At 42.9% G+C, this 23,010-nt stretch overlaps 1 protein-coding gene across 5 annotated transcripts in view; it reads right to left on the bottom strand.

Moving 5' to 3' along the window:
• qkia (QKI, KH domain containing, RNA binding a) overlaps positions 1-17,386 on the bottom strand; it is a 69,629-nt gene extending 52,243 nt beyond the window's left edge. For all 5 annotated transcript variants that reach the window (XM_079220538.1, XM_079220540.1, XM_079220539.1 and 2 more), the window contains exon 1: positions 16,989-17,386. In XM_079220538.1, the coding sequence (XP_079076664.1) occupies positions 16,989-17,133 (145 nt within the window). In that variant the 5' untranslated portion in view covers positions 17,134-17,386. The remainder of the gene's footprint in view (positions 1-16,988) is intronic.
• Between the last annotated feature and the right edge of the window lie 5,624 nt (positions 17,387-23,010).

Below are 23,010 nucleotides of genomic sequence, written 5' to 3' on the forward strand. Positions count from 1 at the left end.
GATTCTCCTAAGGCCCGCTGGGTGAAAAGCTCCAGCGTCAGGTCTTTAAGTAGATGGGCCACTAAATAAACGGCTAGCATAACAAGGTTTTGGGATCCACTTCTCCCCAAGCCAGGTCAAAATATATTGAATTACAGGAAGAGAAAAACTCCCATACACACATGCTTACTCATCTCATGGGTGAACAGCAAGCCATTGAGTAACTGTGCTTTCATCCAAATTGGGTACGAACGGTTGATGCATTCTACACCAGTAAAATGCTTACACAGTAACCCAATCTCTTTTAAAGCTATACACTGCAATGCGTGCAGGTTATATCCGAGGCAACTACCTCCCCAATAGCAGCATGTTCCACTCTCTGATCATCAGTAATGAGCTGATGCTGCCTCAGAACACACACAAACTATTAAAAACGTCCACAAACACATGAGTTAATGAGCTTTTGTGAGAGCAAGGCTCTCTTGGGACAGTGAACCCACAGAAATATCTCCACGCAGAAGGAGGAGAGAATCTGCCTTAGAGAAAAATCTGCTCAACAAATATAGCAAGAAACAAGCGGGAAACTGTGCTAGATCCCACTTCTCCTTTACCATCCACTGACACATATTTACTCACCAAGAGACAGAGTAGAACATGTTACACATCAACCCCACATTCTCCCTCGACTCTTAATCATTTTCAGTGGAAACTAGGGCTGCAACTAACGCGATTGATTATTGTTTCGATTAATCGGATCAAAAAACATTTCCTACCTTTTATTCAAAAACAGAAGTGACAGTGCAAATTCACAGTGCAAAACATCTTAAGAAAGTGCACAAACAGGTTGCTCCTTGAACATCTGAGCTGTTAATTAAAAAAATAAAATAAAAATGGACTAACACTAAAAACATACACATGTATGCTTTACATCTGCCAAATGTGAGCCCTTTTTTTTACTGTAATTGATCTCCTTGGAGCAGAGGCTGCATTTAGCATACCCTGCTTTATCAATATGTATGAAATACTGGGATACAATGGGAAGCTGTATTGCTCCCCTCACAATATACAACCCAAACACGTTAGCTAACGTGATAGCAAGCTGACTAGCTTCCATTAAAAACAAGTTTGAGGGAAACAAAGACGCTGGAGACATCTTAACGCTGATTGGCAAAGACTCGACACATCAAAGATGTTTTATTTTTGCGAAGATCACGACCTCAGCTTTTCTCAGTGTCTCACTCCAATCTCAGAAATGCTGGCAGGCCAGTTGCTCTGCTCCGCTCTTTTTTTTCTCTCCGCGACTTATTGACTGGCGTAATAATCACGCGACACAACAAATTGATAATGCAATTTGTTGCCAACACTTTTGATAATCGATTTTTATCGATTCGTTATTGCAGCCCTAGTGGAAACCAATGCTACAAAGTAGCAAAAAATGTCTGCCTTTTAAAATACACATCAAACCCAAATCAGGATTATTATACATTTCCAATATGATTTTAAAAGGATGTAATGTATAAATAATAATGTATTCAGATCTACACCTAAACACAAAGAGCAAGACAACTGGGTGATTTAAGTAGTTTTTTTTCTAAATTATGTAATCTGTCAGTCAATCAAACCATGTGTTAAAAACATTCTTACATTCCTAATTACGTCAGAAATAATGATAGTTTACCTTCTCCTTTATTCTGGCTGAACCCCTGAAAATATGTAAATTCTAACAGCAGAATGTGTAGGTGTGGCGATGGCCAAGAACAGCAATCAGCAAAGCCATTAATCATAACTGGTGACAAATGCAATGTTTTCTGGGGCTGTCACTGTGACTGCATGCAGGAAAGGGGAAAAGTGCCAAGCTGAATGTGGCTTTCTGTGTCTGCTGGCAGCAACGGTGACGGTGGGCTATAGGAGCGTGTCATAGCACGTTAGTTTGGTGATTAAACAAAGCAAACAGACAAGGAGAGAGGGACCAAAGGATAGGCAGAGCTGACGGGAGGCAAGAAAGAAGCAGAAACAGTGATAAAGGGGGGACAAAGGGAACTGAATACACTAGTTTATTAGGTTGTATTGGAAATTCTAGTTGCAAAAGTTGGATTGTCTTACATCTGAGGAAATGTCTTTACCGTCGCACAACAGCAAACAATTGCTTGCAAAACAAATACTATTTTACTAGAGTGACTGCTGTCACCTAACTCCAGCACCATAAAGCAAATAGCTGAACAGGTACAGTGAATGTCCTGGAGAACTCAGCCCCAAAAGTAGGCCAGGTTAACTGAGGCTTGAGGAGTTATGATGACAATTTTGAGATCATGATAAACAACTGTCAAGTGGCCCGCAAACACAGAGACCACAAACGCAGCTTTAAAAATACTAACAAACAGAAAAAATCTTGTTGTGGTCCCAAAACTGGCAGCTTCTAAGAGTATTTGAAAAATGAAATGACAATTACTAGAGCTCGACACAATACTTCAGCCACTGGTTAAGGCCAGCTGTCTTTAGAATTGTAAAATGGAAGCAGAACGATTGCTACTTGACTGTATTTTTTTTCATTTAAAAATAGTAATTAATGTTAATTCGCAGTTTAGATGCAACACTGCAGTTTAAACACGTTAAGAATATCTTGTAAAAGGCTGGATCAAACGTGTGTGTGTGTTTATATATATATATATATATATATACACACACACGTCACATGCTCTTATTTTTGAAAAAGGTTCAACATTGGCTCAACATTATTCCGAAAACAAAAAGTTGGAAAAGAAACCCATCTTTCCCTTCTCACTCACCCCCATGCTAACCCAAACTTAACTGTGATTTGAGTGGTTCAGACAGTATCTGCAGAGCTATTAAGACCTCAAACTAAAATTAGAATAAGGGATCATCACACTTGATGATGTGGAACTGCTTTATGGGGCTGTGTGCTGGTGGGGGCACGCTAGCAGTTCAATGAGCCATAGGAGTGCCAGTTTTGTGCACTTAGTGGGGTCTACCATAGAGTGAGGTGAAACTGGCAGGGAGGGCTGGCTCGATACCGAACCATAATGGCTTACTCTTAATGGTTGCCGCAAGGGGCCAACGTTCATTACTCTCTGCGTGGGGGGACTTTAACAGGATCCTGGGGTGAGACTTGCGAGTGCATGCACGCTCACACACACTTAAATTTGGGGGAGGCACCGCGAGGCACATGAGCAAGATGGAAAGCTACAGAAACGGTTTTCGTTCCTTCACACACACTGACGAAAAAGTATATGCCTTACAGGAGGCACCGGCAAGTGTTAGTCTGGTAGTTAACAGAAATCTTAAAGCTGCTTACGGTAATTTCATAATATCACCAATTTAACGACAACGATAGAATAAATATTCAACTCCAGCGCAGCACAAGCTAGAGTTCTGTGCTAATACCTCCTCTCTCCTCAGTTCACCCTTTAAAAGTAGCCCAATACCCTAGCTCAGCTGAAACAGCCAACCAAATGCACACAAATGCAAACTCAGGCTCTCTAAAATACCAAGCAAAGATGGGCTATTTTACTGCTTCTTTTGCCATCTAAAAGGGGGAGCGATATGTAGCGTTAAATTGGAAGTCACAGCAATAGTCATTTAAATGGCTAGCTTTAAGAGAGAAGCCTCATGAGCTGAAAATGGGTGAACACATTTGAGGGGATATACTTGGTCGAAAAGGAAACAACCTGCCTCATGAAAGCTACAATACAAGGAGAAATCCCACTTTACCTTCATGATATATATACTATATTCCATTCATACTAAAAGCAATGCCTACAGGAGCAGTCAAAACCAGTAGATTAATTAGTAAGAAAACAGACACACACTTTTTTTTTCTTTTTCTGCATCTCGTGGGATCTTATTTCACAGACTTTACCTGGCAGTAAAATCAGGCAGACAAACAAAAGCAAGACCTGAGCTGTGCTGCACAATGCTGCTCAAGAATCCCTCTCACTTTGCTTTAACCCATTTGCCTCTACTTTTAGCGTTTTGGGGATGAACACGCGCAACTTAGGCATCTAGAAACATAAATGTTTTATCCACTAAGGCCTCAGGCATCCACACTTGCACACACACAAAGACACACTACAACAATGCAGAGGATGCCATGTAAAATGAAGTACAGGATGCATACTGTGAGCTCAACAAGATGTGACAAAGTGAGATAGGGAATGGGAAGAATAACAGGATGAAGAGTCAGGATGCATGTTGATGGGATGTATGTCTGTGGATTGGAAGAGCAGTCCTTGGCCAGGAACCATGTCCTCTGGCCCATGAAAAGGGGTACCACCTTTGTCTTTTGCCCACTGCCCGGAGTGCCCCAAAAAGATTGATGTTCGTTAGGTTTTGAGGAAAGGCTATGCCTCACAGTGGGCTGAAGAGTTAGCAAAGACTGTTGACTAATATTCAGATGATCTAAAAATGCAGAGCATTATTCATCTATTAAACACATCTTAAGTGGGTCTACCCCTGCACACAGCTGACCCCTTCTTCATGCAACAATGGCAGGAAAGGTCCAGCTGTCAGAAGAGGAAACAAGACAGGAAGAGGTTGGAAGGAAAGGCTCTGCCTGTCAATGTGACTAGAGAAGATAACATTCAGTGCTTCCTGTCCCCACCCCTGTAGCTAAGGAGACCACAGCACTCACAACCTATGAGGAAGAATGGAGAGAGGACCATTTGTTATACTGCCCACCATTCGATCAAAAAAACATTTCTGACTTTGTCTTTATGATCCAACCCCTATCTTTGTCCAAAGGGATAATATATCATGCTTCCAAAATGATCATGGCCTAAATCCACAGGAAAGAACAGTGCTTTTGGTGAGACTAGTCTACTGACAGAGCACCAAATGGTTAATGTAAAGTGAACGAAATAGGAGATGGATAAGTTTGGTACCAAGAATGTCAACAAACCGATTGAGGAAAAAAAAAATCTATTAAATATGTTTTTGGTAGGTGGGGGAGTGACCCAAAGAGGAACAGACACATTATTTTCCATCTCTCATCATCAGGAATGAGGTCACTTGATTTCAACAAGAAATCATACCAAAAATACATATACATTTGCAGTATGGTTTTTAATTACATTATGATTGTTGTTATTCCCTGTCCCTGGCAGCTGGAGCTCCATCCAGGGCACGCAATGGATTCCTCTGATTTAGTACGACATGGGGAAGGAAAGCTGCGTTGACATCCATCGACTGAATCACTTGATTACCAATCTCTATTAAAAAGGCCTCCTACAAGGGTCTCGGGCGACCCAAAGCTGGAAAGATCAGTCAAAAAAAATACTCAAACTGCCTTTAAAAAAAATAAATAGACACTACAAAGTGAAACAATCTGATGTGATGGGGAGCAATGAGGTGGCTCTGCTGACCCGTTCAGAGGTCCCTGACAATGCCCCAGTCTTGCTTCACCACACTGTACAGGGTGGAGCCTCCCCTGACTTTAATATTAATTAATAATTTGTTTGTATTGCTATTAGTGTTATTATAATTATGATATTTACATACAGTTATCGTTTTACTATATTTTCCCATAGTTCAGACATGCATTCAAATTATATATATATATATATATATATATATATATATATAAATAAAATATAAATTTAATTAGTGAATTTCTTTTGTCGTGCAATAACAATAAAACAGGAAAGAAGCTGCAAGTCAATAATACTAGGCACAATAATTAAAATAGTGATTTGGAGTTACTAAAATGCAAAATGAGCTATAATTGTATTATTTAAGTTGTATTTTAAAAATATTATTATAATATGATGCAATCAAAACAGCCCTGCAATAACTCCTATCTTTATGCATCTTATCTCATTCAGCTGTGTGATAGTGTATTGATTACACTCTATGGTTGCTTCACATGCTGTAGCTCATTTTAATAATAAATACACATTAATGAAGACAGTTCAATGTTGTCTTTTAATTTTTGATACCTGGCTCATTGCCAGCTTATTTGGTAGACCAGGGTTAAAGTAACGCTGTCTAAAACTAAAACAATTCAACAGTACCACAAGCTACATCCTTCAAAATAGGAGGACTCTTTTGGGTGGGTTTTAGTTGCCAGTGCAAATGATCTAGTGTATCATCAGCTTGAAGTAATTTTGCAGTTGTGATTACAGTTGACAGTGATGTACGTAATGCAATACAGAATTTGAGCAAGGCTTGAATGCTCTATACAGCAAAGACATGAATTACAAACACAGGAATACAGGAAGACAAACAGGTTACATCACAAAGTGTATGGATGCGTGTGTCAGCTGTTGTTTTATCCCCAGTCACCGGGCCTGTCAGGGCTTGTATCTAGCATCTTAAGTTTAAATCCAACAGCCAGTCTCTGTCTCTGGGCGTGACGATGCACAGAATCACGCCACAGCCACTGTGTCTGTGCCGGCTCTTCATTGAATTGATTTGATTTGATTCGATTCAGATGAAAAAATGTCATGTCAGGTTGTGAAGACAAACGCCTACTCTTGTACAATACAAATTAGACTCACGTAATGTGTTGAATACCTCGATGGATGTACATAGTCCTTCGACTGAACTTAAATTGTTCTGGGCCAAGTATACATGGATGGATTGTGTGCCAGTGTTGGTAGCTGTAAGTTAAACTGGTACAGCTGCTTCTCTATGAAGAACAAACAGGCCTGGCACTGGTTAGAGACTAAACAACTCCCGATGTCTGATGCACTTTGAAATATTAAGTTTGCTGGTCTTAAAGGAAAGACAAGAACAAAAAGAATAAAAGGCTCCCCCTGACCTTCTCCCTTCTGTCTTTATATCATCAGAGGAGCTGCACTTTGGCTGTGTGTTTTGGTCTGGTTGTCTGATCCTGGAGATCTTTCAGTCGATTTGCTTTGTCTGCCAAGTCATGTTGAATGTACCATTTATAGCATTTAAAAACAGACAGACATTGGAGGGTCTTTAACAACTGCGTCAGAGTATCATAAAGGGAAGAGCAAAAGAGACAAAACCATCATTAACCAAGCTTCCAGTACGCTTAAGCCTTTAAACATTGATCCGCCTCAGTGCCTCAATGCGCTTGGGTGTGAGGACTTAACAAATCTGCAAGAGCATATAAGTGTGCAAAATTACAGCCAGTGGGTGCAGGCATGTTGTTCTCTACCAACCAGCGTTTGAGCCTAGGAATGATTGAGTGGAGAGTCAAGCAAATACTAGGGTCCTGAGCTCAGACAGTGAGAGCTACACTGATGCAAACCGACAGACCACGTAAGCAGGCCTTTAATGTCACCACTGGTCCTCACATGAAAGAGGCAATGTAGCCCCAAGGCGGGATGTTTGCCTCACATACAAGTATAGAGGAAAGCTGCAATAGAGAAAACAAATGGACGAATTGAGAAGAACAATCTGGAAAAACAGGAGATGATGAAAGAGAACAGCAGTAGAGTCACCCTGTTAAAATAAATAGTTAAACACAAACCAGGAAAAATGAGTCATTCCCTTGGGAAAATGGATACTGAATTTCTCCTGTGGAAAACACTGACAATGATAGAAGGCCATATAAAATAAACAGATGAGGGGGATGCATGTACATGGTTAAGACAAAGGCAGCGATAACAATGAGAAAGCAAACTGTGTGTGTGTGTGTGTGTGTGTGTGTGTGTGTGTGTGTGTGTGTGTGTGTGTGTGTGTGTGTGTGTGTGTGCAGAGAATAGGATTGCATATGTGATGAGGGAGGAGGAGCAGAGATAGAACCAAGGTCTTGTTCATCAAAAGTGTCAGATGCTCAATAAAAATACGGTTGCAGGAAGAGCTCCCATCACAAACAGCCTAAACTCATGTCAGACAAATACTCTCGAAGAAAGCAAAGAATGGGAGAAGAGAGGAAGGGTGGAACAGGGAAGGAAAGAGAGGGATTAGAGGGGACAGAGAGAGAGTCTGTCCATCTCCTGGACAGACTATTCTTCACCTTAAGGTGTCAACAGCAGCTGGTGCCTTGGCACCTTCCTCATCCCCACACCTGTCTCCCCTGCCGTGCGCATCTACACATCGTCCATCTCTTGCTGCCTTTAACCAGTAAATGACCACTAAGGCTTACAATTAAATTATTTTACCGACACACTGCAGGAAATCACAAACATACTAAACTGTATATCCAATCCAAAACTGTTATAGTTATTTTAGTCAAATCACTCCATTTCTTAATTCACGGTTCTCCGCGTCACAGAGTGTGTTCTGGCACCTCCGGCGAGAAAATACACACCAGACAGACCGGCACAGCTGTAATCTTACCCAATATGACAACAAAGCAACACCTCGTAAGTTGTTTGTGGGCAACATTCACTGTAATAACAGTGAAGTTAAGTCCTAAGGGTGCTTGAGTAGCATCTAGGTAGAGAGAAAGTTAGTAGTTCAGTTAGTAGTTATGTGACCTGTCAAAGATGGCAGCAGGAATGTCTCTGGACACACAAGTAACTTTAGTAGACAATTTACCATATGTGAGCTAGGTAACTGTGGGCTAGCTACAACAGTATATTAAAAGCTTCTCAGGACAGAAGTGCATTTCAAATTCAATCCCCAGTAATTAAGTCATGGATGGGATCAGGGTGTAATGGGTAATTAGGATGTTCAGCATATAGGGCAGGATATAGGGAATTGTGAGGAAATGGCCTGGTGCTTGATTCAAAAGGACATGGTTACCGATCCACACACACAATATATATTTACATCATGTATGACACTAGAAATGTCTTTTCTACTAAGACTAAAGAAAAGATCACAGCCGTTTTTCAACATGCTCCAAATTGTCTCCACGATCACACAATTCAACTGTAAGAGCAACAACATAGATGGGAGGGTCTTGGGTTGCACAAACCACATCACTCAGAGTCAGCAACTTAAAGAACCGCACATTCAGCACTGTGCTTGCAGCTAAGATAATAAAGTGATAAATGCAATACGTAAAAATGCATCGCAATGTACCAGACTTGTTTAACAGACAACACTTGTGTGCACACTTCTATGTGAACTGGTAGGATTGACCCAGTGTATGCGTCTGGCCCATTAAAGCACACAAAGCCATTGTGCATCATTAGGTGAGGGGGAGGAATGGAGAGACAGAGGGGTGGAGTGTGGAGCTGAGGGAGGGGTCAGTGACCTTCCTCATAACCAACCAAATGACCTCATTCACAGCACATAGGAATCCTCTGTCTCCCCCCACTGTTCTTCATCACATTCACCATCCTCCCCTCTCGGCAGCCTTGTACGCCTTTTTCCTTTCAGCGAACACAATCAATCAACTGAGCAGGGACGAGGCTCATGCTCACTAACCCTTTCATATACACTGCACATTCTTTCCTGCCAGTTATCTGTGGGGTTTTATGCCAGTCTTTCCTATGCCACACACAGTGCTAGAGAGGGACTTTTGTTTCACCAATTAAAGTCTAATCATACAAAATCAACCATTGTTTCAGTTCTGTAATCTCCTCCCAACTACTGAACTGATAAGGGCAGACAGACAAACTCACCATAAACAGAACAAACAGCGACATACACTAAACAAACAGAACAGTCAGAAAACTTTCACTTGCAGTCTTGCAATTCTGACTTTATTCGTGCACTGCTACAATCAGTTTGGGTTGAATGCGTTGCACATGGACATATATTATGCTCGGCAAATCATGTTTTACATTACAGCACAAGACTGCAGGGCAGACAGCCACTGTAAAATACAACATGTGCAACACATGTAGTTCTTGTTCGGCAAGACAGCCACTATGTGCAACTGTGTCAGAAAGACAGAGTTCAAGCTATTGTATAGCTCAGTAGGTATAGAAGGCAGTGGATTAAAAATAATTAAAAATTAAGGCTATACAGATTAGTTTGAAGCTTCATTCATGACGTTGACATTCAAAGTAAACATTTGAATGAAGCGCAGCTTTTTCTTTTTGCATGCAAATTACTTCCATTTAAACCCAGTATTTCTGAACTAAATATAATATTACTAGTATTATACCATTTGTAGAATTCTTGTGTAAGAAGGGTAATGGTGGTGGAAATATGAATTCGCTTTTGATAAATGGTTGCACTGAAAAATGGCAGTGAACCCCCGTGTTTGGCAGAATATCAAGAGAGGAGAAAAGAGCAACAGGAGTGTTGAGAAATAGTATGACATGGACTTTGACATGTGTTGAAGCTGCTGAGAGTCAGGGAAGCAGCAGAGTCTGTTTAAGACTTGAGTTCCCAGTGCTTCATATTTGATGGCAGAAAGCTACAAAAGGATCTCTCTACCTCTTGCCACCTCACTTTCTGTGGCCCTAAGGGAAGGTTATGGCAGCGCTGCCTGCTCTTGCCAAGCCTCACAGAAACAACACGGGCTGCTGAGGGACAGGTAAATTATTCATCTTTGATTTATCGGCCAGCCGGCAACTAAACCAAGGTAAAGGCTGCAACCCCGGCAGACTGAGCCACTAGGGTGTTTTAAAAAGGAGGATGAGGCTAGAAAACCTCTTTGACTTGAGAGTTTGGACAAGGATGAGGAGAAAATTAACAAAGACGTGACTATGTCACAAAGTAAGAAGGTTTAGGAAAACATATGGGGACTTTGATAGTTTCAAACAAGTGGAATGGGGATTGCAAGTGCCAGCGGTGAAACGATCAAATTACGGATTCAACATTTGTAGATATTTAAAGCAAGTAGACGTTCCTATGCCTCACTCAGGATGGTATTCACATTTAGCTGAGCAAAAACACACTATGAGTGTGTGGGGAAAACAAACACCAGGCTGGAGGTTAAGTGCTACGACTGTGCTCCCGGTAACATTCCTGAGCTGGCTGCCAACGCTCGCTTGCCATTCCTCCTCTGAAAGGAGAGAGAAAATTAATGCAGAAGGGTGGGCGACTCAAAGAGAGGAACAGAGTCAGCATTCAGCTATTATTCTGATAAAAATGGGGAAGGAAAGAGGGAAATGATTCCTGAAAACCCGAATTGTTAGACGTTACATCTGTTGTGACTGTACAGAAGCTTAAAAAAAATGAAGAGAAAAAGAGAAAGAGGAAGAAAATAAGGCGGACCACTGTGAGTGAGAGGGGTGGGAGAGCTATTCGAAGCACTCAAAGAATGCAACAGGGTGGGGCCCATACTTCTGAGAAATATTGTGCATGCTCCATATCCACACAAATGTGGAGGAGGGACAGAAGTTTTAAATCATGATTTAATCTAAATGAATCAAAAGAAAGCTGACAGACAGACCCACCTCTCCTTCTCCCAGTCTGTCTGTCTGTAGGAAAAACAAACCACTGATTTGCCCGCTCTATCGTCTATTCCTATCTGAAATGGGTGTTTGTTCCTGTCAGATGTTTTTGCATGAGACACAAAAATGGTAGAAACTGACATAACTTGGGTCAAGGGCAATGGGAGGCGCTATGGTTTCAGAAAAGGGAATAAACAACCAAATGTAATGAACAGTAATAGAAGGGAAGACACATAGTTTTGGCGTCAGCGAGCCAGATAGTCAGCCAGGGTAGGGCACAGAGACGGGAGGCCAGGCAGAGGCAGCGGTGATAAGGAGCCCCAGCACTCACGGGATTGAGGCCTGAGATAAGAGCCCAGAGCTGTCGCTGGATGACTTTATCTTACAGCACCCGCTGGGTGGTGGCATTGCTGGGGCTGGAGTGGGGCCAGGGGAGCAAGCTGGGTCCAGGGTTGGAGCTAGAACATGAACTGAAGCTCACACAGGCACTGTGGTGGGGCTTCTGGATAGGAGGGCTGCAAGGTAGAGACACGTCAGAAGGACGACAGGAACGGCAACACTGGGTCGTGCCACAACCCCTACACAGCACCCTGTCAGACTTATACCACCACCTAATTTATTACCAGGGGAGGAGAGACTGAGAAAGAAGGATCACATGAGTGCAAGCGAGAGCCAGACACAGAAAGACAGCACAAAGGCTCCAATTCTGCTTTCTCACTGGTGGCGACAGCTCAGTAAACCAGCTCACAGACTGGCTCTCGGTTAATTAAATTCCAGCTTATAAGTGGTGCTTTGGGAGAGAATGTGGGGAGAAGAAAGGGGGTTGGGGTTATAACACGTTTCAGCATGCGACAACAGTCCTGGCATAACACCCTCATTTCGCTCTTCCTGTGCTCTCTCACGGTTCTAAGCTGTTTCCTTATTTTACAAGTGGTATCCAGTCTTGTTAGCTGATAAATTGATTGCATGTCAAAGGTTAGTCGAAGTCTAGCCCTGGGCCAAGAAATGCCATGGGTTAGCCTACAGTGGGCAAGAACAGTGCTACAACAGCCAGGTACAGAATGAAAGTAACCAGATTGACTGAAATATGGGACATCAGGTGGAAAACCAATCAGAGACTTCTAGCATTCTCTCATTTATCAAAATCTGTTCTCTAAATAGCGGTTCCCAAAGGACCGGTTTCCTACACAGGCAGGCACCACAGTGGACAGCAGACAGTTTGTCCTCCAAACGCCGACAGCTCTCCCGGGAAGGTCCTGTTAAATCAAGGCACACACGGAGCAAAACAAGCAGATACAAAACTGTATATGCAAAGAGGGGTGCTGCAGCCAGGAACAAATGGTACAATGCACCATGTGGCTTGGCCACACTGCGTGCAACGGAACAACAGACCATTTAAACTATTATACAAACAAAGAGCCTGTAAGGAAAGCTAAAGAGAGCTTGGAATAAATACTTTCAATCAATCTAACTAGTCCGTTCTCCATAGAAACACTCCATGACAACAAAAAAACTTCACTTTCTCTTACGCTCCGCTAACTTACAACAGCGCCTGCACTTCACTACTAGGCTGCATCTCTAGATGTTATATGGGCTGTCTCCTCCTGCCAAGAGAAAATATAGCAATTTGAAGCAGCTTGTTGGCTGGCAGATCGTAAAGAGAAGTTTAAAAAAAAAAAAAAACTCCATAGCAGGTGTCACCTCAGGGAGATGAACAACTGCAACGCAAGGGGATTTCAAAAGAGCCCTGTCAATCAGCCAGAGTGACCTTGAGGGACTACACATATTGGGAACTTAACAAGGGTGTCCATGCACTCAAGCCACTAAAGCAGGGTGGAAGCAGTCGTCTCACACAAGGGTGGTGTCAGCTTTCTTCTGCCGGGGAAACAGCTGTGTAGACATGCACAAAACTAAGGGGGGCGAGGGAGACATGTGCAGCTGTCGAAAGGGTATACTCTTGAGAGATGGACAATTTGGGAAAGAGTTTGAAGCTTCGCTAGATCTTTTTGATCTCATTAGGCCCAATAATGCCTGCAAAAGGAGGGCATTTAGGATGTTCAATCGCATTCAAGCCCATGAAACAGTACTTACTCAGAAGAGACGGGCTGTCATTGTAATTTTATGAACACCACATTAAAACTTTCGTCCCAGAGGAGACGCCTTGTTGGCAGGTTAGGACGGCGCTTAATTGTATTTCTTTTGGATTTTCTCCTCATTTTGGATAGGTCTACTTTGACTAGTTATGTTTCTCCCTCTGCTTGAGAATAAATAGCTTTTTCATGTTGCATCTGCTCTCTCCTTGTCGCCTTGAAATGACACCTGCTTTCAATGAAACGGAACTGACAGAAGTCTTTTGTAACACTAAGGAGAAAATCACACACACATGTGAATTACGTTTGATGTGAAAAGTTATTTTATTTTGTGTGTGAAATTCACAACACACTACCACAAGTTAAAGAAACCCGTCTGGAGTCGATCCTGTCTGACTGGAAGTTGCAATTGAGTGTGGTGTACATCACACTACCAAATCACAAAAGACAGAAAACACGCTTCACTGATCATCATACAAATGTTTATCAAACAAATGTCAAGCTACCATTTAAAAAAAAAATTTATAACTTTCCTGAGCTTCTTATAGTAGCTTTATACTAAAAGGTACAAGGTGATTGGAAAAGAATATTAGTTTGATCACTCTACGGTTTCTTCTGTTATTTTAGTGTTACAAATTGCACAGAGAGGATTCTGTTTTTGGTTTTACCCTGGGGTCAGTTTTCACCAGTCCGGAACAGGGAGTGGGAGAAGGCTGGCCCCAAATATCACATCAGAGTTTCAGCTCTGTTCAAAGGGGAAAGCAAACCGAACTGCCCCTAACGGGAACCAGACAGGCCTCCTCGGCACTGGGGTGGCTTTCATCACACACACGCAGTTTTTGGCGGCAGGATAAAGTTTAGGCTGGTGCTGTGGAAACGCTTGTAAACCTTAGATTTGTGTGGTTTTGTAGGATTGAGAATGGTGCTGGGAAGTCCCAGTCATGATTTCTTACACACAAGAGGAGGGACCCTGTTTATCCGTTTAGTGTGGCAGAGACGCGTCGGACCAGTCCAGCGCTACAGATTGATTTCTAAACCCCTAAGAAACCCGTTTCTCCAAAGTCACAACATCATATGGTGCAATACATCAAATTGTAAAAGCCTTTTTTTGTAAGAAAGAATGACAAGCGAATCAGTTACGTCATTTAATGACGACATCAAAAATTATAAATCTAACCGTAAATCCCAAATGGTCAAAATTAGTAGGTCTACAGCAGTATTTATAGTCTACCTACATGTTAAATTTCATTCAAACACTTAGTCCTCTTATGAGACATTCAGCACACATCTCGGAGTAAAGTGTATTTTCTTCCCCGCTTTTTAGTCCGACCGTTGGCGCATAGCTTTGATAGTTTATATGAGCAGAGAACGCAGACAAAACACGTACAAGTCACTTTTGACCTGGTACAAAATACCTAAACTGTGTTAGAAACAGTCTGCTCTTTCTGAACATCAGAATATTAAGGAAGTCACAGAGAAACAATCTTTTCACATTTTCAATGTGATAGAACTAAGTTTAATGATTTAAGTTAACAGTCCGTTTAAAAAACAAAAACCTAAATCCCCGTCTCAGATTACTGCCACACTATTGGCCAAGCCTGTCAGGAAACAGATTTTTTTGTTCATTCGCGCCACAGATATAAAAGCCAGGACACATATACATATATATATATACATTATAAATCACTGCTGACCACACAGAAGAAGAAAACATGGTTTCTTGCTTTCAGCTTACACAGCGTGCCCACGGCTGAGTAAACGAGAGGAACACAGACTGTGTGAGTGATCCCTTTTCTTTACTGTTCGGCGATGTTTAGGGTCTGTGACTATGGGGGCTGGGAAATGCCAAAGGGGATTTTATGGAAAAGAAAATAAGCCTGCTTCCCGTCTCTCCCCTAAAGGAAAACTCTGATACACCCACCCTTCCCAATTGAGTCCAATAAAGCAATTGTTTCTTTCAGTATTTCTCTTTAGTAAGATGTTAACAGGGTGTGGAGAGTTATCAAATTTGGTACCATTAACGACCAAATCTGGTTGCAAAAATGTGTGGGAAATGTAGTCATCAAACTCCAGTAAATGTATCTCTTTCTTTCTTTTTTAACAGTTAGTTATTGCTTAAGTGCTTGCCTGGAGGCATCAACTTGAAAGTGGAGTGACATTTTTTTTTTTTTTTGCAGTGGCATTCTTTAGGCAGATTAGTTGTAATTTACTGCCGCGAAATAACAGTTTTAAACTTGATTTGAGTAGATATTATAAACGTGTATTTTTGCACTTTTGTTTATCACCCATCAAGGAAGCGAGACAATCTTTTACAACCGGTTTGGCAACTGCATACTCCGGAGCCTACGCATCCAGACATGCAACCGAAACTGGCGGATGCACTGCTCTTTACGTGAAGACGCCACTGGTTTATCCAGTGAAGTGCTCTGTATGCCTTTTATCTTTATGCATGAGCGTGTCATGGTGTCCAGTCCGACACTCCACGCGGCACGGGGACAGTCTGCTAGGGGGCTGTGGCGCTCTCTAGTGTCCCCAGCTCAGTTACATAAAGCAGAGGTCCAACCTTCCGCTTACACCAGCTTATGTTATTGATAGTATAAACGGCGAATAAGCCTCGTTTAGCAGCGCCGCACAGCAAATAAATCTGTGACAACGCGTAAAATACACACGTAGACAGACAAATCCTGTCTGGGCGGCGGCGCCGACAAAAAGGCGACGCAATTTTTTGGTACAGCACGTTTTTGACTGGCGGAAAAAAACACGACGACTGCTGCAGCAGCAGCAGCATGGGCATAAAACAGAGACGACGTTCACTCTCCTCCTCGCTTGGTGACGAAATAGTGTAGTGAGACGAACAAAACGGTGCTTCTTTTAATAAAAACAAAAAAAGTTGAAATACTTTGCATGCTCTCGTCACCCTCCCAGTAGCAACTAACTGGCCATTGTTTGGGCAACAAGCAGACACACATTCCTCCGTGCTTTTAAGCTCGGCCGCTGGGCAACAACTAACACAAACCCCTCTGAGCAAGAAAGAAAGAAAGCTTAGAAAGTCAACATTTGTTGACGCTTCTTCACGTTTTGTCTTGACACGTAGTTATTGACTCAGTATTTGAAGACGTAAGCTAAGTTAACGTAACCATTTCTGGTTCCCGGAGAGTTCAACGGAATGCAGACACTCGGGCTCGCTAGCTTAGAAATGTGGCTAACACGAGCTAAATCGCCGTTGGAACATGTGGAATCAGGCCCCCCCCGTCTCAATTAAACGACACATCCGTTTAATTAACCAAACTAGCGGATTCCAAACCGCTCCATGATCGGTTTGTGTCAACACGTTGGAGATAAGGCGGGTTGTTAATTTTTTGTTTAACTGCGTGAGAGAAAGTTTTCGTCTCGTCGACGTAAAAGTCGAGAGTGGAGCAACAAACTCCGTGGAAGCCCGACGTTAGCAACACAACTCTCACGTCCACCTCTCGTTGTCGTCTCCCGGACACTCGGATTGAGTGCTGGGTTCACAGTTTATGACTCTGGGAAGTTTTAACCGTTATTGAGCAATATCGGTGTCGCCGTTGAAACTGTGAGTACGGGTCTCCCAGCGTTGCGTAGCAGGGGCACCGACCGGACTGCGCCGTGGTCACGCTGCCTTCCCTCCCCCGGCGCCTCTTTCCCCCCTTCGCTCGAGACGAACACTTACCTTCATCGAGAAGCCTCTCCAGGTGTGTGAAGATGCCGCAGAGATTTGGCAAACTGGTCATGAGCTTCTTCTCGTTTAATAATTGCATCAAATAGTCGGGACTCGGCCTCGGTCGTTCCTTCACTTCGACCTCTCCGACCATCATCTTTGCGGCGAGAGCGGAGAACAAACCACCGTGAAACACAGAATCCTCTTTTGGGAAAAGGAGAAAAAAAACGAAAAAGGAAAAAAAAGAACTTGCGACTCCAATCCCTCGCTTCCCTCCTCCTTGAGACGAGAAGACTCTGTAAACCCCCCTACAAATTCAGGTTTGGTTTGTTCTTGTTGTTTGAGTGGAGGGGGCAAAAAAAGAAACCGTTATCTTCCTTCCAGAGACTCGTGCGCCGTACTCTCCTCTACGCCGTGTGTGCGCTCGGGGACGTTCGATTCCACCACTGTGGGCGCGAGAGACTGATCCACCGGAAAGGTTCCATCCTCCTCTATGGCTATTGGCCAGTGGGGCCTTCATCGGACTAATGGGAGAGCCAATCAGCGCTCAGATCGGTGCCAGCAGGCTGGAGTGGGGTGGTTGCTGGAATGATGGACAGAAATTTGGGCCAATGGAGTGCGGTGCGCAGGAATGCACACATAGGGAACCTGAAGTGTTGTCAACACAGAACAGCACACCTTTCTTTCTTTCTCCTTTTGTCCTCACGTATATCAACATTACATTTGTTTAAAATGTCTCCAATGATAATCTTTCTGTGAATGAATCGTCCCGCAATGTCTTCAATGGTCTCATAACTTAAAAACCAAAGGCAGTGTCCATGATCATACTGAGCGTGAAAAGTGGACACCAAAGTAAACCTTTTAAAGATAGAGTTAGAACTTCTCTTTTCCTCATATTTATTTCTTTGGAATTCAGAGGCCTCTTTCCCTTCGTATATCTGCTTTTTTTGCCTGGTTAACTGGTTTTTATGTTGCTTCCCTTTCGCCCTCATCTATGCTACACACAATCTTCAGCACGTTCAGTGTAAAAACAACATTCCAGTGAGTGACGACTTGAAGGCACAGCAGACAAATTTGTCACATTGATTTAACAAGGTCTTGTGTAATTCTATGGTTTAGCAATGGCGTGTATGGCTCTACTAATCTGGTATGAACTAGTGATCTGGTTTGAATAGTCACACGTAGGTTGAATGCCTGTTCAATCTCCCACTTCACACAATGTGTGTGTGCGTGTGACAGAGGTATACTTGCCAAGAGAAACCAAATCAGACTTTGGATTGTATGTGTACGTTCCAAATTTGGGGGCCAAAAAAAGAAAAAAAATCCTGTGCAATCCGTATTTTACAAGATACCTTTTGGTACTCAAGACTTGTACATCTTGTTATCTGCCTTGGGACCGATTGATCAACGTTCCAGTAATCAATAAGGCCTTTTCGTTGTCCTGTCCTTGGGAGGACCTCTCTACATATCCTCTGAAGATTAACATCCCTGATCAATGGTGCACACACAAACAAGCTACCTTCTCTCACGTCCCGCTTAGTGTGAAAATAAACCACAACTGGTTCGTTTTTATTTTAACAGCTGTTGGCCGAGAGGGGCCCGGCTAAATCTGAGCCCTGACCTTGGCCACCATTCAATTTGTCCACTTACTGCTCACCCACTCATGTCTTTGTAAAAGTAGTCCCCACGCTGGGTGCATGAATGCTCAAACAGCTGCACTATGACCTTCTGGCTGCAGTTTGTCGCCACTGTGTTAGCATAGAGAATAGTAAATTAAATCTAAGCTCTCAGTATTAGTGCCGTACGCCCAATAAATTGATCAAAGGACACTAGATATGATGATGTCTTGAGACAAGTTTAATTAGCCTGAAATGATGTCTCTGTATCATTAACGTCACCCACGTACAACATATACACAGATTGTTAACTTGCTTGGACAAAAAAAAAAACATATACCCCAAAAATATTTTCAGTCAGTCTTCTGTTCCTAGAGAACAGCATTTGTCAGTGTAGCGGGCGACAGGAGCCACCACATCAAAGGAGGATGACAGATACAGCAGCCTTAACAACCTGGATCCTGCTTCTCTGCCCTCCAGCCAGCGTGTACATATAACTACACTATGTTTTTGCTTTAATTATGGTCGAACTTCAGTTGAGTCTCAGACAATCACTTGGGGACTTTTGTCTGTAACTGCCCAGAGTGCATCAACATGGAAATTATGTTATTTGATTGGATTTAACGGCCTAACACCTTAAGTGCACCACTAACACATCTACCATGTCTTCTGGGGAGTCTTGTATTTACCACAGTCACAATTTCAACCAGGGACCGCGGGAAAACAGAGTTTTTTTACATAATGGCTTGTCAGTTGCACCTCCGCCAGTTAAACAGGACATGTGATATTAGTCCCGTCATCCAAATGGACGGTAAAATCAGCGCGCCATCTTAAAGCAAGTATGATAAAACATCCCTTGAAGTCAAACACTGATAAGTGATTTTGGTGGATAAGAGTGTGTAGATAGGCAGAGGGAATGAGAAACCCCATTTTTCATGTGACTTGGAGATAGCTGAATTGTTCATGGTGTTGACTTTATGTTTCTATATCTTTTTTTCCCTCCCTTATTCTTTGAGTATAAGCGCTGGAAAAAGTCACAGACTTCTTGCATCAAAAAGAATCTGGCATTTTATTCTGAGCTTTGAAAATGGGTTTAGTTCTTATCTCAACGGTGTGCATGGTAATTTGCACCTAGCCTAGCGCTCATTCTTCTGAGTTGGGTCACATACGGCTTCTGTGTGTGTTAATGTGTGTGTGAAATAGAAATGCAGAGTTAGAGAGACAGAGATACACAGCGTTAGACAGGCAGAGCATACTTAAATGTGTGTGTGAGCCTGTGCATGCTTGTCTTCTGACAGCCCGAGAGTAAACAGTGACGATATTAATCCCCCTCCCCCCCCGCCCTTGTGTTTTCGTCATTTTTAATAACATGGTTTCTATTGAACAATTAATCCAATTAACAAGGATCCAGATAATTAATGAACATGCGTTTAGCCCCTTTTGAAAAGAGGCTGTTCGCTCACTCACAATGAGCTTGGAGAGCGCCGTGGGTTTTCAACTGAAAGTATGCTGAGTGAGACAATGGGCCCTCGGTAGGGGCCCTGTAGCCGGTTGCAGCCTGTCTCGAGGGCCTCAGCCGCGGGATAGCGAGTGGGAGCTGGTGACTGTCGAGGCAAGGCTGTCTGTGATAACAGCTGTAGCTCTAGAGGAGGCGAACAGAGGTCCACGGGCTCTGATAACACGCGTACGTACAAAACAAGAACATCTTTTCCTTTTTCTTTTGGCTTACTAGTTTGGGGACTATGGGGGAAAAAGCGCTGGCAGAATCTGGGTCATTTACATTTCGAGGAAGGTGTGAGCACAGCGCAACAGAAATAAATGTCCTTCTAGCAACCACAGCATATACAGAGCATATACAGAGAAATACATAATGTACCTATAATTCATTTTAACTCGTATCATAAGCATGACGTGACAAATGCCCCATTCGTGCTTGTGTTCATGCGCTGTTGCGCTCAGACTTATTTGTGTGCATTTGTTATTGTCAGTGACTGAACATTACTTATTTGTCTTGAAATTCCCCAAAGCAAGAGTTGTAGACAGTAAGGATGAAGAGGAAGCTTGTGTTTGTGAAAGCGATGGTGGGACATGCTGGGATGACACGAAATCAACCATTTCCCCCGAAATTTTACTTTGGTGGGGTTGGAGATCTCATCTGCTACATTTTAAGGCCTCTGTACCTTTTTGTAATCAGTCATTTTACAGGATGTCAATAGTATGATCACACATTAGAGTTGTCGCCATTTAACTGTATCTGTGTTTATTGTGACGACTTTGGAATAATACAATTCAACGATCGATCAAATCCCAGTGCAGGAGCACTGGAAACAGGTAGCGCTTATGAGATCAAATCACTGTGTTATGCTCATATGCTCAGTTGTCTGACAATACAAAATAGAAAAATATGTAAACCAGAACCTAATTGTGACTGGTTGTACTTGAACACATCAGTGATGACGGAGAGCAGAGGGAGATAGAAGTGGGGGAAAATTACAAAAAGAGAAGAAATTGAGCCGTTTTCCTATTCTGATTTTTAGTGAAGATAGAGAAATACCTGAAACTATTCAGATTTAAATGTTGGTAGAACTGGTTCTACAGGACCAAAAACAGCTGAGAGATAGGGGCCGGGGCGGGGGTTAGGGAGACAGCTATCCATCATCCCACCCGCCTGCCGATTGGATGACAGGGTTAAGGAGGGCCATAACACTTACAACAATGTACACTTACAAAGTAAGCTGGCAGAGGTTGGACCTAGCCTGAGCTACGTCAGTATTTTTCTGCAGACCTTTGTCCAATTTGTGCTTGTAAAGCTATTTGGCGACGGGAAAGGGTGACTTGGTTGACCAGAAAAGATGTGTGCGCGCCATACAGGCAGTACGTTTAGCAAAAGTGAGAAGACAGGCTTGTTTTCTTTTTTTTATCTCTCGCAAATTAGACCACGCTCAAGGAGTGTATATTATTCACACAATACAGGTAGAAGTGTCACCTGAAGGAGTGCTACAATGTGGAGCGGCGTGAGGAAAAATCCATCACAATTCAATCTGAAGCTGCAATGTTTCTGCGTTTCCCATAACCCACTCTACTCTCGCTGCCACAGATTCTCACCATTCTCTATTTTGTTAAAGGTCACCTTGGGTGTTGTAGTCTAGATGCTCCAGTGGTTTGGCAATCTGGTGATGGAAATGCGTGTTGGCCTGTCTGTTGGTGTTGGGGGACAGGGACAGGGACATGGGCAGAAGGGTGTGACAGCTGGAGCCACTTGTGGAAGAAGGCTCTGATGGGAAAACATCACCTCCAAAGTCCCACCTCGGAGCTGCTAATCATCAATCAAACAGGCGGAAATGACCCACAAATCACGCTTCACCATTTTACAGTAAGGGACACTTAAACTGAGCTGAGGGTAAACAAGTTTCACCCGCTCCTCCTTCTTCATTCCGTCCCTTGTGGAGAACACACTGGTGTCAATACAGCTTAAAGACATCCAGCCGATTCTACATTTGTCCCCACCAATTGTTAACAGTGTAGATCCATTCCTGCTCCTACTGGAGATGCCTCTGTTTGTTTACCTGCTTGGTCGCCTGTTTGTGCACGCCTGCCAGCCCGTAGCAGGGAAATAAATGAGTGTTTCTGAGCGATAAGACCTGTAGGAGAGGAAGAAGAGGAAGAGGAAAAGAGAGGAGGACGAAGGAGAGTGACAGAGAGAGCGGGAGAATCCTCATTGATCACATCTGTTCAGAGGCGGATTGATCCTGTGGTGTGGTCTGGGATCTAAACACACACACACACACACACACACACACAGAGAGAGAGAGAGAGAGAAAATAATCGCTCAGAAACCTTTACAGTATTTGAGATTTTAGCAGACTTTATTAACACTTTAAAGAGGACTTCAGAAGTAAAAAAAAGAAAAGAATAGGAGCTCCTCTTTCAAAGGTGTTTACATTATTCCTCCATTCTTGAATTAAGCCTGCAAATCAGACACTGGCATATGGAGAGGCAGATAGATAAATCTCCATTGTGCTGTCCTTTCTAGCACATGCTCAGTAGCTCCCTGGACGAGCGTGGACTCCGCCTGGCAGACGAGAACAAGACAAATCATTCCCAGGGGGGCATTTATTTCTTTTCCACGGCACCATCCCTCTCATTGCTGGTCCTAACAATCTGCCTTTTGAGACTATAACACCGGAATAACAAAGACAGCTCAGCATTAGAAGGGACAGGAGGAAAATGGGGAAGGAAGTGATAAAGAGGAAGACAGATAAAGACTTTCTGAATGCTTAATAAATCCTCCACTGTATGCGGGTCACATTAAAACATGCGACACGCAACCCAACTTTGATCACATTTAGGGTGACCCACATGGATGAATTATTTGATTTTCAACAAGGGGAGACGTCGTACATTCAGCTTGTTTGTTC

The sequence above is a fragment of the Taurulus bubalis genome (assembly GCF_910589615.1).
Source record: "Taurulus bubalis genome assembly, chromosome: 1".
In the NCBI taxonomy this organism is placed as follows: Eukaryota; Metazoa; Chordata; class Actinopteri; order Perciformes; family Cottidae; genus Taurulus; species Taurulus bubalis.